Genomic DNA, 17,720 nt, shown 5'->3' with positions numbered 1-17,720 from the left:
GATGGAGGCTTGGGCACCTCTCTCTCCTACATGCTGCCAAGATGACTGGCTTGATCTTAGGCCAGTCTTTTGTAAGCAGCTACAGCTGCTGGGCTCCTGAATACAGCAGCCCTGACCTGTCCATGTGGAGAAGGCACTGCTCACCTCATTCCTCCCCGACCTCTGGCTCTGGCCGTCTGAAATGGCCCCTAAGCCTTAGGGTGGTGGTCATGGTAAACATGTCGCCTTTGTGGCTCAGCATCCTTAGCTTTTTTTTTTTTTTTTTTTTTTTTTTTTTTTTTTTTTTTTTTAGACAGGGTTTCTCTGTGTAGCCCTGGCTGTCCTGGAACTCACTCTGTAGACCAGGCTGGCCTCGAACTCAGAAATCCACCTGCCTCTGCCTCCCAAGTGCTGGGATTAAAGGCGTGCACCACCATGCCCAGCCATCCTTAGCTTTTTAAATATATATATATATTTTTTCAGACTTTTTCTTTTCTGTTTTGTCTGCAAGTGTCTGTACCATGGTACCAGTGGAAGCCAGAGAGAGAGCTGGAGTCACAGTTGTCAGCCAGCATGTCGGGGCTAGGAATGCAACCTGTGTCTCCTGCCAGCGTAGCCATTGCTCCAGCCCCTCTTTAAACATAACATGGTGGAGAACGTGGATGGACTTTCAGATGTAGCGGCTTTGAATGTCAGGAATAAATTTCTTGGCCATCTTGTTTCTTTTTGTGCATTGCTGAATTCAGTGGACACCTCTCTATACGTGCTTCTCTTCCTTATTTTACTGGGTTTTAATTTGCCAATTCTAAATGTACTTTCTAACACTTACTTGTGTTCAGTGCTTAGCACGCCCGGGCACAGGTGTGAAAGACAGGCCGATTTGCAGGGGTCAGTTGGTTCCTTCTACCAGCTGGGTTCTGTCGATTACACTCCTCCGGCTTCATTCACAGTGAGTGCTTTACCTGCTAATCCATCGCACCTGACCTCCTTGGCAGTTTTCCTTATTTTAAATATTGATTAATTTTCATGTGTATGGGTGTTTTGCCTACATACATGTCTCTGCACATGCTTGCAGTGCCGCTAGAGGTCAAGAGAGGGTGTTGGATCCTCTGGAACTAAGTTAGAGGTTTTGAATTTTTTTTTTTTTTTTTAAGATTTGTTGATTTTATGTATGTATGTACACTGTCACTGTCTTCAGACACACCAGATGAGGGCATCGGATCCCATTACAGATGGTTGTGACCCACCTGTGGTTGCTGGAAATTGAACTCAGGACCTCTGGAAGAAGTCAGTGTTCTTAACTGCTGAGCCCAAGGTTTTAAGTTTTAACAGTTTGATTCTCAGCATCAGGGCAGAAAACTGAAAACCACAGATGGAGCCTTTGAGAGGTAGGTTAAAAGTTAAAGAGAACTGGCTGCTCTTCCAGGGGTCTCAGGTTCAATTCTCAGGACCCACACAGTGACTCACAATTTTGTGTCACTACAGTGCAGGGGACCCGACTCCCTCTCTAGCCTCCCAGGGTGCCAGGGATACATGAGATGCAGACAGATATGCAGGCAAAACACCCAAACACACAAAATTAACCCTTTTAATTAAAAAGAACACGGAAAGAGGGTTCATCAGTTAAAAATGCTTGTGCTTCTTACAGAGGACCTGCATTAAATTGCCAGCCACCCACATGCTGGTTCACGAAGTGTCTATAACCAGTGTGTCCAGCATCATATTCTGGTCTCACAGGTACCAGGCTTACACACATGGGGATAAAACACACACACACACACACACACACGTACATACGTGTTCTGTGACTTCCACTGTTTTGTGCCTCAGCTCTCTCATTTGCAAAAGTCAAATCCTGCTTAGCTGGGCATAGGGAGTTGTGGTATGAGGAGTACATGTTTAAAGCACTTCAAATTTTATTTTCTTAGAAAGTGCTTGTGATGGTTTCTATACATTTGACCCAGAGAGTGGCACTATTAGGAGGTGTGGCCTTGTTGGAATAGGTGTGTCACTGTGATCATGGACTTAAGACCCTCATCCTAGGTGCCTGGAAATCAGTCTTCCACTAGCAGCCTTCAGATGAAGATGTAGAACTCTCAGCTCTGCCAGCACCATGCCTGTGTAGATGCAGCCATGCTCCCATCTTGATGATAATGGACTGAACCTCTAAACCTGTCAGCCAGCACCAATTAAATGTTGTCCTTTATAAGACTTGCTTTAGTCATGGTGTCTGTTCACAGCAGTAAAATCCGAACTAAGACAGAAGTTGGTACCAGGAGTGGGGTAGTGCTGTGATAGGCCTGACCATGCTTTTGTTTGGAAGAATGTGGATTTGGGGACTTTAGATTTGGAAAGCAGTGGAATGCTTTAAATGGGGCTTAATGGGCCATCCTAGTAGGAATATGGAAGACTTTGTTACTGAGAGTGATTTGAATTATTTGGACCTGGTCCAAGAGATTTCAGTGGAGAATTTCAATATGTGGCCTAGAGACTGCTTTTGTGGTATTCAAGAATGTGGCTACTTTTTGCCCTTGTCTGAAGAGTCTGCCTAAGGCTGACGTGAAGAGATTCAGATTAGTTGCATTGACAAAGGAAGTCTCATAAAAGCCCAGCAGAGACTTTGCTCTCTGGTTAAGCCTCATGAAGAGGGAGAGATGGCTCAGTGGTTAAGAGCACTGATTGCTCTTCCAAAGGTCCTGGGTTCAAACCCAGCAACTACATGGTGGCTCACAGCCATCTTTTTTTTTTTTCTTTTTTGGTTTTTCGAGACAGGTTTCTCTGTATAGCCCTGGCTCTCCTGGAACTCACTTTGTAGACCAGGCTGGCCTCGAACTCAGAAATCCACCTGCCTCTGCCTCCCGAGTGCTGGGATTAAAGGCGTGCACCACCGCGCCCGGCTTCACAGCCATCTGTAATAAGATCTGCTGCCCTCTCTGGTGTGTCTGAAGACAACTACAGTGTACTCACATAAATAAAATAAGTAGATTTAAAAAAAAAAAAAAAGTCTCATGAAAGGCTGGTGAGATGGCTCAGCGGGTAAGAACACCGACTGCTCTTCCAAAGGTCCTGAGTTCAAATCCCAGCAACCATATGGTGGCTCACAATGATTCGTAACAAGATCTGATGCCCTCTTTTGGAGTGTCTGAAGACAGCTGCAGTGTACTTACATGTAATAAATAAATAAATAAATAAATAAATCTTTTTAAAAAAAAGTCTCATGAAGAGCATTTTCAACAAGCCTAGCAAGCTTAGAAAGGAAAAACATAAAATATGTGGTTCGAGTATTAAAGGGGCACTAGGAAGTGAAATAGAACTGAATTCTGTGTTGAAGGATATTAAATTGAATTCAAGGGAGTAGTGCCCTTGGGGCAAGATTCTTCCAGCAAAATTTAGATCCAGGCACCAGAGTACAAGCCTTAATCCCAGGAGGTAAAGACAAGCAGATATCTGAGTTCAAGACCAGCCAGCCTAGAACAGAGCAAGTTCTAGGTGAAGAAAATTAGAATCCAAGATTGGTGGACAACACCTTTAATCCCAGTGTTTAGGAGACAGGCATGCAGATCTCTGAGTTCAAAGTCAGTCTACAGAGCAAGTTCCAGGACAGCTAAAGTGTCTATAACCAGTGTAGTGAAGGAGGTGGAAAACAGAAAGCTGGTGATAATGTACTAGAACAAGGGGGCCATGTTCAACTCAGCAGAACTTGGCAGCTTTGGCCACATGGCTCTGGCTTTAGAGTCCAGAATAAAAAGTGTTACTGGGACAATTGATGCTGGTTAGTGGTAATTAAGAAGCGACCAGCATCGGTGAGGTGAAATCTTCTGGGAAGTGTTTTCTGAGAGCACAAAGAAACTATGTTCCAGAGATAGCCACCTCATGCTGTAGCTGTACTGGGTAATTTTTAAGAGTCACCCAGGTGGTACTGGTTTTGTAGACACAGGAAGGGGTCATCAAAAACAACTGAGCCTTGGCACTCTGAGAAGCCATGGTAGGCCATTAGTGAAGGTGAAGCCTCAATTGCAGTTGATAGCCTAGGTCTGAACAGGTCATGCAAAGGATTTGAGACTTGGCACCATGAAGAGAGCCTATGAAAAAGGCTATTGGTGAAGCCTAGTAGCAGTGGAAAACCCTAGTGTATTGGATATGCCAGTGCCATGGGATGATCACCAAGAACAGCAAAGGCAGTGACATCAACCTCAGCTTAGAGTGCTACAGAGGACAGAGCTGGAGAAATGACGCCAGCCCTTTGGAGGAGTCCAGATGATCATGGATGGATCCCAGACATTGAAACAAGAAGCTGTAATATTGAAGTTGCCTTGGAGACCCCAAGATGTTCGAGATGCCAGAGCTGTGGATTATCTACTGAGGAAAGCTGCTAACAGAGAGTGGAACCAGCCCAGGAGAAACCAGTTTGTTGCAATCAACAAAGATGAAAAAGGAGTTGGAGATCTGAAGACCACTTTGACATCAGATCTTTTACATCATGGAGATGCAGAGTTTGGAGTTTGTCCAGCTGGTTTCCTGTCTTGCTTTGGGGATCACAGTTAAGTGATTGGATGAATTTCAGAAGAGACTCTGAACTTTGGACTTTTAACACTATTGAGACTATGAGGTCTTTTGTAAGTTGGACTAAATGTACTTTTTTATTACGCTATGCCTAGATATGGCCTCCATAGGCTCATGTGTTTGAACAGGCCTTTGGGGGCCAGGGCGTGGAATGTGATGGTTTTTATATCCTTGGCCCAGGCAGTGGCACTATTAGGAGGTGTGCCTTTGTTAGAGTAGGTGTGTCACTGTGGGTGTGGGCTTAAGACCCTCATCTTAGCTGCCTGGAAATCAGTCTTCCACTAGCAGCCTTTGGATGAAGATGTAGAACTCTCAGCTCCTCCTGCACCAAGCCTGCCTAGATGCTGCCATGCTCCCTCCCACCTTGATGATAATGGACTGAATCTCTGAACCTGTAAGCCAACCCCAATTAAATGCTGTCCTTATAAGAGTTTCCTTGGAGCCGGAGAGATGGCTCAGTGATTAAGAGCACTGACTGCTCTTCTGGAGTTCCTGAGTTCAAATCCCAGCAACCACATGGTGACTCACATCCATCTGTAATGAGATTTGATGCCCTCTTCTGGTGCATCTGAAGTGTACAGTGTACTTACATAAATAAATAAGTCTTTAAAAAAAAAAAAGTGGCCTTGGTCATGGTGTCTGTTCACAGCAATAAAACCCTAAGACAGTGCTCTTATATAGCAACATTTTTATGGGTTGTTAAGGCTCTTTAGACATTGAAAAAGATTGAAACATTCCATCTGTTCTGGGAAGCTCAAGCAGAAAGGTAAACAAATCAAAATAGCCATAGGAAGTCCCTGAAACTGACCAGAATCTTGGCCCTCCCTGCCTGAGTAAACACAAAAGCTGAGAGTCCTCTTGGAAGAAGGGAAGCTGAGCTGCAAAGACCCAGAGACCAGGCCAGCTGCCTGGAAGAGGGTTAGACCAACAGAGGTACCTGGAAAGGACATTCTCCAACCTGCTGAGCTGCCCACAGGCTGTGCAGTGCACACAGCCCTTGGGAGTTGTCACCCATGCTGGAGTGGGTTTGGTGATGTAGCTGTCTGAGTCATTTCTGCCCCTGCAAGTAACCCCAATAAAAACTCATTGGTTCACCAAGCTGGACTTTGGTCTGTTGTGGGATCCCTGCCTGGGGTGAGCAGCCCTGGGTGTTGCGTCTCCTGGGGAAGTTTTGCCACACAACAGGGGTGTGCACATTTGTGTGTATGCATGTGAGTGGACATGGAGGCCAGAGGTACCCCCTGCCCGCTATTTATTTATTTATTTATTTATTTATTTTTGATAGCCTCTCACTGAAGCTCAACAGACTACACTGGCTGGCCAGTGAACTCCAAGGACCCACCTGCCCCCACATCCCCAACACTGGGATGACAACTGCTTCTGTGCTTGGTTTTCACATGGGTGCTGTGGACCCAAATTCAGGTTCTCATGTTTGCAAAGCAAACACTGTACTGTTACCTTATTGTATTGTACTATCTATCTATCTATCATTTTTTGTTGTTTTGTTTGGCTTTTTCGAGACAGGGTTTCTCTGTGCATCCCTGGCTGTCCTGGAACTCAGGCTGAACTGAAGAAATCAGAACTCAGAAATCCACCTGCCTCTGCCTTCCAAGTGCTGTGATTAAAGGTGTGCGCCACCACTGTCTGGCTGTACTACTATATTATTGAGACAAGGGTTTGCCTGAGCCTGTCTTTGTCCCACCCACTGAGATTTCTGACTCTCATGACTCAAGTCTTTTGCCTCCTCCACTCTGTCTGTCATGCTCTGCAGGTGACTGTATGACCTCATTGCCACTCAGCACTATGGAACTTCAGAGCATAGCCTATAGTCTTCCCATGCACCCCTCTGCAACCCCACTGCTTCCTCAATTGTCCCAACTGGTCCAGGGCCCTCTCCTACAGTTCAAAGTCCATCTCTGCTCCTCAGAGGTCACCCATCATTCCTGGAACATCTACAGAGTGTGGCTGTGTCCTGACTCAGTGATAAAACAAATACTGTGCTGTGTTCAACTGAGAGTCACTCTAGCTTTTCAGTAAGAGGCCTCAACTCTCTAAACTATATTTTTTGAAATTTTTATTTCAGGCAGGGTCTTTACTCTGTAGCCCTGGCTAGCTTTAAACTCCTTCTGTAGACCAGACTGTTCTCCTCAGTCACAAATTGGCCTGCCTCTGCCACTCAAGTACTACTAATAAAGACGTGAGTAGCACACCCAGCTGTCTTCCCTCCATTTTCTTCTACAAGTCTTCAGTGCTAGAAACTGCACTTAAGCCAGGCAAGCACTCTACCGATAAACTATCCTCAGCCATTTTAAATTACCCTTGCACAAGGGAGGGGCTATTTAATGGGCTCAGGACTTAACAAAATAAAACTTTCTAAGGACCGGCCATAGAAAAAGGTGGCATTGCCAGGCATGGTGGCACATGCCTTTAATCCCAGCACTTGGGAGGCAGAATTTCTGAGTTCGAGGCCAGCCAGGGCTACACAGAGAAACCCTGTCTGGAAAAACCAAAAAAATAATTAAAAAATAAAAAGGTGGCTTATAGCCAGGACTGCTGGGGGAGAATGTTTCCAGGACCCTCAGATGGAGGTGGAGGCCTTAGCCCAGGAGACATGGAGTTGGATACTCCCTGGGAACCAAGGGGTGAACCCCAACAGACTGGCAATGTATCCCTAGCAGCTGTAGGTGGAATCCCGGGGCAGGCAGAAAGACCCCTGGGGCATGAGAGTACACTGCGAAAGCAAGTAGGGTATACTCCTGGAGCCTGGGAGTAAATCCCTGCTGATGAGAGGGGGTACACACCTGGGGCTGGTGGGTAGACTCCTGCGTTTGATGGGTGGATCTCTGGTACTGCGAGGTGGACCTGGGAGTGACAGCATTTGGGGAGGCTCAGGGGGTAAGGGAAGATGCAGAAAGGGCAGGAAAAGGCTACTGGACAGGGTGGGATGGGGGTTTGAGAGCAAGGTAACCAGAAGTTCATAAACAGTGGGGCGTGCTTGACATGGGTGGAGAAGGGGCGTCTCCACCTCTAGGTCAAACTGGAAAACAAACTGCTTAGTCTTGAAGTCTGCAGTGGGTTTAGGACTTGTTTTCAGCCTTGCCAATCTCCTGGCCAAACTGTGGTCTCTTAGGGCTTGGCTCTATGGTCTGCCATCCTCTCTCTGCTCCTAGGTGAACATGAAGCAGTTGTGGGACATGTTCTCTGTGGTCTCAGGATAGCTGACCCAGAACAGCAAACTCTGCTGATCCATTTCCACATCCCTTTGCTTAAGCACATTGTAGCCCTATTGGTCAATCTTTATAAATGTCACCTCCACCTAGGGTTCAAACCTCCTTGACAACCGGCAGGACCAAGTTGGTCAGTATTCTTCCTTGGGTATGGGCCAGGTAGCTGTCCTCATTGTGCAGCAGCAAGCAGTGCTGGCATTCATAGGATCCCGGGTGTTTGGGCATAAAGTGCAGGACCTTGTTAACGACGATGGTTTCTAGGGCCAGCTACTTTGGGTGCTCAGATTGATGCTGGAGGACCACAGTGAAGACCTGAGGGTGTTAGGGGACAGGCAGAAACTTGCTGAGACAGGATAGCCAGTAGTTTGAGTATAGACTGGACTACAAGATGAATTCCCGACCGATCTACCTACAGTACGGTTTCAGATACCACTATCTCAGCTCATTTTCCTCTCGTCCACACAGCACCCAAACACAGTACAAGTATCTGGGATGGCCATCAGCATTTGCACCCAGTGAGCTATCTGTGATGTCAGAATAGGAAACAACGGAGGTGAGAGGACCAGGGAGGACTTTCACACAATTTATCTTGCGTGCCCACCCAGATGTGGAGGTCTGAGGACAGCTTGTGGGAGTTGATTTGTCCTTACACCATGAGGGTTCTGGGGATCAAATGCAGGCCACTGGGGCTGGTGACAAGCACCTCTACTAGCTGAGCCATCTCTTTGGCCCACTTCTGTAGAACCCGGGAGCACAAGGAGAAGTTGGTGTGGACGCTCAGCGGCAGAGAGCTGTTTTGCACACAGCTGTACGTCAGGTGGAGAAAGACAGTTAAGACCTTGCAAATAGTTAAGATGAACAAGTCTCTAAGAAAAGACATCTCGCATGACTTAACATGAAGCTCTTAACCTGGGACGCCAGCGCTCCACTAAGGCAAATGTTTGCTATCAGAACAACTGGGACATTTCTATTGAGATTAAAGTTTTCCTAGGTAGACCAGGCTGCCTCACATTCCACACGCCCTAACATCTACACCAATCCTCTTGCTGAATTCAGCCTCTCCAAGCTCATGGCTATAGGCATGAGTCGCCACTTCTGGTTCCTGGAACCTCTTTACAAAAAAAATGTAGGTAAAGTGGTCACCTTGCACAGTGCTCATCGAGAAAGCAAATCCACAAACTATCCCTGGGAAAGAAGGCACTGAAGTAGGGTAGCAGGTTATTGTGGATTCTCGGGCAGAAAATGGTGTCTGAATTAAGAAAAATATCCAAGATACACTGTGCTTTTCTTCCTAACACGTTCCTGGGCTGACCCTGCACACCGTAGGGACTGTGTAAGTCTCTTCCTAACACGTTCCTGAGCTGACCCTCCTGTGTTAGCCAGCCTCTAGCCCTGAGAACAAGTGAGACCCTGACTGTACAAACAAGACAGTCTACTCCGCAGCATCCTAAATCCCAGCCCAGGAGGAAGTTAAGAGCAGCCCAGGAGGATTGCTATCATCTCTACCCGGGGACAGAGTGGTCACCAAATGTAGAGCACTGACACAAATCCTTCCCTGACAGCTCATGCCCCACGCCCTCCTTGCTGAGATAAGCGATTTCTGTCCTCAGTACTTCAGGCCTCTCCCTACAATTCTCTACACACACAGTACTTTTACCTCAGAACAGTTTATAAAGATTCCTTTAGAAGCAAACACACCTATGAACAAGTCATTTATGTGAGAAAAGTAATACCCTCTAAAATGAGGCTATATTTACAAATTTTATTTTTTTAATCTCAAAAATACATATAAATGAAAACCTGCTCTCCAAATGCAGACAGGCCTTTGCCTATCATGTGGTATTATTTATATCGCAAAACACTGACATATGAAACCCAGCACATAGCTCTGAAGCACACAGACTGTCAGTAAGGAGTATCTTTCTACTCACAGATCCCAGGTGGGAAGTTCAGACACTCGGCTGTCTCTTACTTTCCACCCGTGGGAGGAAAATATGAACACATGGTCAAAGATGAACTGGAAGTGTGGAAGCTACACAACCTCGTTTAGACACATACACACATCCCTAGGCCACAGCAAGGCCCCTCCTACAAAGTCAGTGTGGTGTTTCTCAAAGGGAGAAGAGAGGCGACATTTGAATAAAAATTCAAAGCTAAAGAAAAAGACCAGATGATCAAACTATGATGTCTGCTTCATGAAGAAATCAGGAATCCTCAGGGTGCAGATCTACAGACCAGTGCACAGTATGACAGCAGCTCCTGTTGGTAGAAGCCACGACCTCCCTACAGTCTTGTCACACAGACATCGCACAGAGTGTCTGTTTATCGAAGACAGCCAATAGAGAAGTCACGTGGTAAACTGTCACCCCCAAAACGAAGTGCAAAATCAACTTCTATGACTCAAGAGCTGAATCAGGTCAAAGCTTTGGTATAGGCTGGAGGCTGTTTTGGTGACAACCAAAGCTGACTAAGATTCTCTACTCTAGGATTTGTCCCCAAAACAAAACTCCTGGTCCACAAAGCTCAACAGCTATATAAATAGGAAACTGTACAAAGAGAAGAAGCCACCATCCCCTTTCCAAGGGCAGTTTGCTATGCAGCAGTTCTGAAGGTGCCCACCACACGCTCTGACCAGACTCGACATGCTGTAATTGGTGAGACTGTTCAGAAAACAAGGGCCCACAAGCAGGCAGCTGCTGTGCCAACTTCAAGAAAACATGAAGTGACAGTTCTCATACTGCAACATAGGCTGGGCAGCAACAGAGAAAAGACTTAAGGCAAGAAGAGGCGCTGGAGTGACCACCACAGCCTCCGGTAGGGACGGTTTCTAACAGTAGAGGCTGCCTCTCAGCTGCTAGCTGTCAGATACCATTTCTTCCTCCTCATCATCTTCATCTTCCTTCCTGTCAAGTTCAGAGGTGTCTGAAGACTCATGAAGCAAGACATATTCTCTGCTACTGAACCCAAATTTAAGTACGTCTTTTTCTTTCAGTTCATAATATCTCTGTGGCTCAATACGCTTGTTGTTCAAGAATGTTCCATTGCCTGAGCCAAGGTCGATAATGTAGGGCTTCACCCTCCGACCAACCGTGCCGTCAGCACGGGTGTACTCCACAAGCCTAGGAGAGACCAAGGAGAGAAGCATGTGAGCATCCTACCTGAGACCACCTGCCTTCTTTTCTAAAGCTCTATGCTACAGATCTAAATGGCAATGACTTGGCTTGAACAGGATTCAAATGAAAATTCTGGAATGTCACGGGGAAGTACTGCCCTGATGGGGAAATTCAGAGCACTTTACATAACCTAGGAGAAAGGTAGGCTGAGGCTGTGGCCGGGAATGGAGGGCCATAAGGCCCCAGTGCAGAAGGCTTCTTGCTATGGTTACACATAGACTTTCTCCAATGTTGTATTTTATGTATTTTAGCACCAGCCCGAATGAGGAAAAAACAGAATTAAGACTTGAGAGCCAAGGACTAGATGTGGACAGTTGTGCTCTGAAGATGGCTTACTGCAAACAGGGCCTGTGTGAGCCGTGGTTTCTCACCTGTTAAAGGATGGTACCATTGGCCCTGCTTTCCTCACAGGGGAAGTACCAAACGGTAAAGATGTATTCCCAAGCAGCAGGTTCAGCTAGCATAGGTATATCTGGCATTCTGACTCTGGCTTTTATTTCTATTTGGTCCTCATAAAGCCCTAGGGGCAGGTGGAAACAGGTCAAGACCATGGCAGGAATCTTTTCTTTTTCTTCCTTTCATCTATTTATTTATTTATTTAGAGGTGGGGTCATGGTATATAACCTACACTTAGAGGATATACTACCAATCCTGCTTAGCCTCCCGAGAGCCCGGATTACAGGCCTGCACCACCATGCAGTGGAAGAACTAATATCTGGATTTCTGACACCAAGTTCAAGCCCCTCATACAAATGTTCAAAGATCACAGGTTGTTAAGACGTACAGTACTCCTTCAGTCCGGCTCATTAGCTACAAGGGGTAATGGGCTCAGTAGCATTTCCACACAGCCAGCCAGCCTTAGGAATACTAAGTGAGACATTCACCCATCTCCCTTGCCAGTTCTCCCTCTGGTCTACCTACCGGTACTGGAAGACTGCATGTTGCTTTGAGCAAGAGGGATGGTCGATGGGAATGTCTGCGATGCGTCGATGTCTACCCAGAAGGTATGCACTCTGCCGATGGATGTACATGACTGGAAGTACCTCATCATTTTTAAAGGGGTAGAGGCGCCACCGTTTTTTGGGGATCCGGGCTTCTGGGGGCTCACTGTATTTAATAACCACACCCCGGAAGGTATTGGTGTCCTCAAGAAGTGCCCCAGAAAGTTCAAAGCTTGGTTTCTCTTTAACGGGCACCTCTTTGCTTCTGTTCCCAGCAGGACGAGGGATCACCTCCTGAGCCTCACTGCCAGCACTTTCATTCTGCTGGCGGTGCTCCCGGCGCCTGGCATTATGAAAGTCCCTCTCTTCTTCCTGGGCCTGCAGGTTCTGGCTGTCTCTATCCCGATCCTGTCCACTGACGGGCCTCTCATCAGAGCTCCTCCCTTGGCGGGAATGGCCCCGGTGCCGGTCTCGCTCACTGTTCCGAGCTCTCCTGTGCTCCTGTTCTGATGGTTCCCGGTGCTGCCGATCCTCTCGTCCTCTCCGAGGATGGTCCTCACGTTCCTGAAAGTCAGATGGGATTCAGTAAAGGAAAGATGGCATCCACTCTGTGAACAAGCTGCAGGAGCTGGATGGCTCAGCAATTAAAAGCACTGACTGCTGTTCCGGATGACCCATGTTTAGTTCTCAGCACCCACAAAGCTGTTCACAGCCATCTACAACTACAGTTCCAAAAGGATCCAATGCCTTCTTATGGCAAATGTGGGCACTACATCTATGTGGTGTACAGACAGGCATGCAGGCAAAACACCCACATAGGCAAAACAGTCTCAAACAACAACAACACATCTGTGACCTGGATTCTGGTATTCAGAACAAATTCCTATCCACACAAGGCTATCAGTGTGGTTCTTCCCCCGAAGGGCCAGTTAGACTCCATACACCACACTCTTCCTCAAGCCCACATCCAGATCCCTCAAAACAAGGCGACAAACCTCAGTCACCTGCAGGCACTCACAGGGCAGCAGGTGTAGAAAACAAAGCAGTCGCATTTAAGATATGTAAAGGGAAAGGCTAACTTCCTCATAGGCCAAAAGGAATTGAAATAATTTCAAAAGCTTCAGTTCAGCAATTATAGAGATGATTCAAACATCTATGGATAAACCTAAGAAATGTGAACGCCTCAAGAAACCTACAAGAAGGTACTACTTAGCAGTTTCCAAACTCCTGACAAAATGGACACACATACTGAAAATCAACCTGGCAGAAAACAGCAATACACAGAGTCAATAGACCAGTGAGCTCTCGGCACAGTGACACACACCGTTTGTTAATCCCAGCACTCAGGAGGCAGAGGCAGAACTCTTAAGTTTGAGGCTAGCCTGGTGTACAAAGAGTTCCAGAGCAGCTGAGGCTACACAGAGAAACCTGTGTGGAAAGAACAACAGACCAATGAGAGACCACTTGTACTGCAATAGCTCCAAGGGCAAAGCATGACGGCAGCAGTTTCCAGAAGAAACCTACACTTAACCAACCCTGAAGACATTTGTTCTAATAACCAGAGCACCAATGCTAAAGGAAATAGGAATCTTCTCAGATTAGCAATTCCTGTCAGGAGAGGAAGGACTGCACACCTCTAATCCCAGCCTCAGTAGTCAGAGGTAGGTGGATCTCTAGGGGTTAGAGAGAGAATGAGAACAAGAACCTGTCTCCAAAGGGGCGGACAGACAGTCAGACAGACAGACACACAACACACACACTGCTGGTGAAGTTCAGTTGATGGTATACCTTTAATATCAGTACTCAGAAGGCCGAGGCAGGAGAATCATTAAGCGTTCTAGGCCTGCCTGTGCTGCCAAGCAAGTTTCAGGCCAACCAGGGCCTAATTAGCAGGAGATAGATACCCTGTCTCAACTACAAAAATATGAAATCATGCAAATTTTTCCCAGTTTATTAAGCAAGTCATCAGGGTTCAGACATTTTGTAGCATGTGTCAGAATTTTCTTCCTTGTAAGGCTAATATTGCATTAATATGCATACATATGTAATGGTAATGGGACTAGGATTCAGGGCTGGAAACACTCAACTTCTAAATTTATCCCTAGCTCTTTCTACTTTTGAGACAGTTTCTCAGTAATTGTTTAAAACCAGTATTGAACTTGTGATCCTCCTGCCTCAGCATAGAATTACATGCACGCACCACAACACCTGCCTCTTTCGAGATGTTACTAAGGAATCTAGAAGGTAACTCTACAGTTAGAGCACTTTCTGTTCTTCCAGAGGAGCTGGGTCAGTTGCTAGAACCCATGAGGTGGCTTGCAGCCAGCCTTAACTCAAGTTCTGGAGACTCTGGTACTCTTTTCTGGACCCTGTGGGCACCAGACATACACAGTGCATACACATACATGCAGGGGCGGGGAAAGCACTCATACACATGCAAAAAAATACTATTTTTAAAAGATTTTTATCACACACACACACACTCTCGAACATTTACATAGAGATGGAGACGAAAGAACCAGAACAGCTAAAAGGAAAAAAAGAAAAAGAGGAGGGTGGTGTGGAGAGATGGCGCAACAGACAAGAGCATTGGCTACTTTTTCCAGAGGACCTGGGTTCAATTCCTAGCACCCACATGGCAGCTCATATGCAGCAAAGAGGACATTCAGTTTGAGACTTACTATGCAAGTGCAGTAATCGAGTCTGCATGGATAGACATATACCTGACTGAGTTTCAATGTGGGAGTAAAATAATTCAATGGAGACAACCAATGTCCTTTGAAAAACTGGTCCTAGCCGGGCGTGGTGGCACACGCCTTTAATCCCAGCACTCGGGAGCAGAGGCAGGCGGATTTCTGAGTTCGAGACCAGCCTGGTCTACAAAGTAAGTTCCAGGACAGCCAGGGCTACACAGAGAAACCCTGTCTCAAAAAAAAAAAAAAAAAAAAGAAAGAAAAAGAAAAACTGGTCCTACAGCACATGGGCACTCACAGACCCAACGTGACCCATCTGTGCTGGTTTCAACAGCACCAAGGACAATCTTCTAACCTAAAGACCCTGGGCTTAAGTGTGCATCCAGAACAATAGAAAGAGAGAAGCGGCCAGCCAGGAGGTAAGGAAGGATAAAGGCGGAGAAGTATCAGACATCATGAGGCACCTTGATGGTGGTGAAACGTCTGTGTCCTGACCACGACACTGTCCAGCTGTGCGAGAAGTTGCCATTGAGAGAAACATGGATATGTACATCTCTCCGTATTATTTCTGACAAGAGTTATCAGAATCAAATCAACAATTGTCTCCAAACGTTAAAATTTCAGGAAAAACAGCCCCAAATACATATCCCATTTTTAGAAAAGCCCACTGCAGTGACAAGGAAGCATGTCCACACCTGGCTGCCAACCTCTTGGGGTTCAGCAACAGCTCTGGGCTGGAGCTTTCCACCCATGGTCCCTGCCCACTCACTCACTCACTCACTCACCTGCTTCACTTTGACCATGGGGTAGTGGGGACTCTGGCTTCTCTTGGTCCGTGGTGACTTGCTTCTTCTCCCAGAGGACTTGCTTTTCTTCTTGGCTGGGGACCTTTACAGAGAATGGTACACAGGATTTTTTACCTCAAAGTTCCTTCCCGAAAGTAAGTTAGCTTCCAGGATCAGGCTCACCTACTAAACACAACACATCTGTGAGATCAGTAGCCACAGCAGGCCTTCACTTCCCATAAACACTTCTCCCAACCACATACACAATGGCCTGCTAAGCCTTCTCACCTAGACAACCTTATTCTCCAACCCCAACGCCTCAGAAACCTTTCTTCTCCGGATGCGCCATCCTACTATCTGGCACTACTATCCAGGAAGCCAATCTAGCCTGGTTTTTTCCCTAACACAACTCCCTTCTCCAACAACCAAAACCAATCCCTTGGCAGGTCTCAGGGCCCTGCCCTGTCCTCCATCCCACATCCTTCCTACCAGCCTACAATGCTGCTCCATCTCTCAATTCCAGATATGCTGGCTGTTTTGTTTTTGTTTTTGTTGCTGCTGTTGTTCAACTTCTAAAACAAACAGAATTCCAGCTCAGGTTCTATGTATATATTTTTCTGTCATAATCGTGCACGCGCCGTGTTTGTGTGTATACACTCAGAAACCTCCTGTCTCAGCATCCCCTCTGCTGGGTTACAAGCATGCCCGACCACAGTGGGTTGGTCCTTCCTGGAGTCTTTGCTAAAAGACTCTTGACTCAAGAGAATGGATCAATCCTACCAGCCAGGTCTCCGTTAAGGAGCACCTCTGTACAAGCCCTCTCTTTTTTCTACCCAGCCTCTCGCTACCACACTGCCGTTTTGATCTGTCTTTAATACTGACTGAAATTATCTATTTGTTGTTTTCCTTCTTCGAGTTAGAGCCTGCCCAACTTCGCCAAGGAAAAAGCATCTCTCTTCTTTGCCTTGTGACCCAGTACCTCCAATTGATCTTTAACCCACACTACGCACTCAATAAATCGATGCCACATGGAGGCATTGGCGAATGAGTGCTGCGAAGAAGTCGCCAAGACCCAACGTGTCTTTGTAGGCAGACGAGGGGAGAAGCCACTCGCACCATCCACTCGCGGGCAGGCGGGGGAAATCTCATTTCAACTCAACAGGTGCTCTGCACTCCAGAGCCGCTCGCACCACCGGCCCCCGCGCCATCCCGTCCTCCGCCCAATCACCGGCTCGCTTACCGGGCTCGGCTCCCGCGGTGACCCGAGTGGCCAGGCTCGGCGGCGGGCGGGGACAGGCTAGCGGCTGGAGCGTCGGGCCGGCGGTGCGCGACGGGTTCGGGGCTCAGACGCTCCTGTTTCACCACCACGGTCGTCAGAGCGTCGCCTGACCGGTGTCGCCGCCGGCCGCTCCGCTCCCGCTCGCTTTTCCCCGCCTTCATCCTGCGGCCCGACCGAGAGTCACTTGCACGGTCCGTTGAGCCACTTGAGCCGTAGGAAGTGACGGACAGCTTTGCACTTCCGCTTCCGGGCAGCGCGCTATCCCAGAAGCCTTCACGGTGTCGGCCCCCCTGATGGGCGGGGCCCCAGGTGTTTGAGTCTCAGACGCTGGGGACGCCGGCGCGAGTGGCCACGGGGTCCCCGCTGCTGGGAGGTGTGGCTGGAGTACTGAAAAGGCAGGGCCAACCCCCCGGGAGGCTGAAGCAGGAGGATCGCAGTAATTTCGAGGCCAACCTGGGCAATTTAGTGAAACTGTCTCAAAATCTGAAAAAGTTGTAGCTCGGATAGATCGCAAAGCTCTGAATTCATCCTCAGCACCGCCAAATAGAAATCAAGAGTTAAAAGGGGAGGGAAGGCTGAGATTGTAGCTTAGTTACCGAGCGAGCGTTTGCCTCGCGAGTACGAAGCCCTGGATTAGTCCCCAGAACCTCAAAAAAATATATATGACAATCTCCCCCCCCCCCCGTCATAGTCAGGTTTTCAGTGTACCCTGGCTGTTCTAGAAGTCACTCTATAACCAGGCTGACCTTGAACTCTGCCTCCCTCTGACTCCCAAATGCTGTCATTAAGGTGTGTGGTACCATCGCCCAGCTTTTTTTTTTTTTTTTTTTTTTTTTTTTTGAAAAAAGAAAAAAACCTGTGGGAAAGCTAACCCAGCTCTGTTCCTTGCGCGTTATTAGTAGTTACGAAACACAGACACTCAACAATGTGAAACTCTTTTTTGTTTCTTGAAATAGTGTCTCTATATAGCCTTGGCTGTCCTGGAATCCACAAAGATCTGCCAGCCTCTGGCTTCCAAATGCCAATCGTCGCCAAATACTCTATAGAGTCACTAGATGACTTCCGTTTTAATCAAAGGTG

At 47.2% G+C, this 17,720-nt stretch overlaps 1 protein-coding gene and 1 pseudogene across 2 annotated transcripts; both read right to left on the bottom strand.

The window, feature by feature from the left end:
- Nucleotides 7,074-8,045, bottom strand: Gm18480 (predicted gene, 18480; annotated as a pseudogene).
- Snip1 (Smad nuclear interacting protein 1) lies at nt 9,511-16,882 on the bottom strand. Of its 2 annotated transcripts, none has more exons than NM_001356560.1 (4): nt 16,602-16,882; nt 15,362-15,547; nt 11,864-12,447; nt 9,511-10,888 (listed from the first exon to the last, which is right to left on the bottom strand). In NM_001356560.1, exons 2-4 carry the CDS (start codon nt 15,377-15,379, stop codon nt 10,624-10,626), a joined length of 867 nt encoding a protein of 288 aa, NP_001343489.1. In that variant the 5' UTR covers nt 15,380-15,547; nt 16,602-16,882; the 3' UTR covers nt 9,511-10,623. The 2 variants fall into 2 exon arrangements, with proteins under 2 accessions (NP_001343489.1, NP_780455.2); NM_175246.5 differs by having other exon boundaries at nt 15,362-15,464.
- Nucleotides 16,883-17,720: the final 838 nt, after the last annotated feature.

Source organism: Mus musculus, chromosome 4 (genome assembly GCF_000001635.26).
Source record: "Mus musculus strain C57BL/6J chromosome 4, GRCm38.p6 C57BL/6J".
Taxonomy (NCBI): Eukaryota; Metazoa; Chordata; class Mammalia; order Rodentia; family Muridae; genus Mus; species Mus musculus.
Note: the sequence above shows the minus strand (reverse complement) of the source record. Positions and strands in the feature narration are given on the sequence as shown.

Excerpts from the sequence above, each read along its gene's own strand:
- Snip1 (NM_175246.5), bottom strand. The coding sequence starts at position 16,801 with ATGAAGGCGGGGAAAAGCGAGCGGGAGCGGAGCGGCCGGCGGCGACAC. Across the intron at positions 15,465-16,601 it reads CACCGCGGGAGCCGAGCCCG|GTCCCCAGCCAAGAAGAAAA; the intron begins GTAAGCGAGCCG and ends TTCTCTGTAAAG. Across the intron at positions 10,889-11,863 it reads CATGCAGTCTTCCAGTACCG|GCTTGTGGAGTACACCCGTG; the intron begins GTAGGTAGACCA and ends GGTCTCTCCTAG.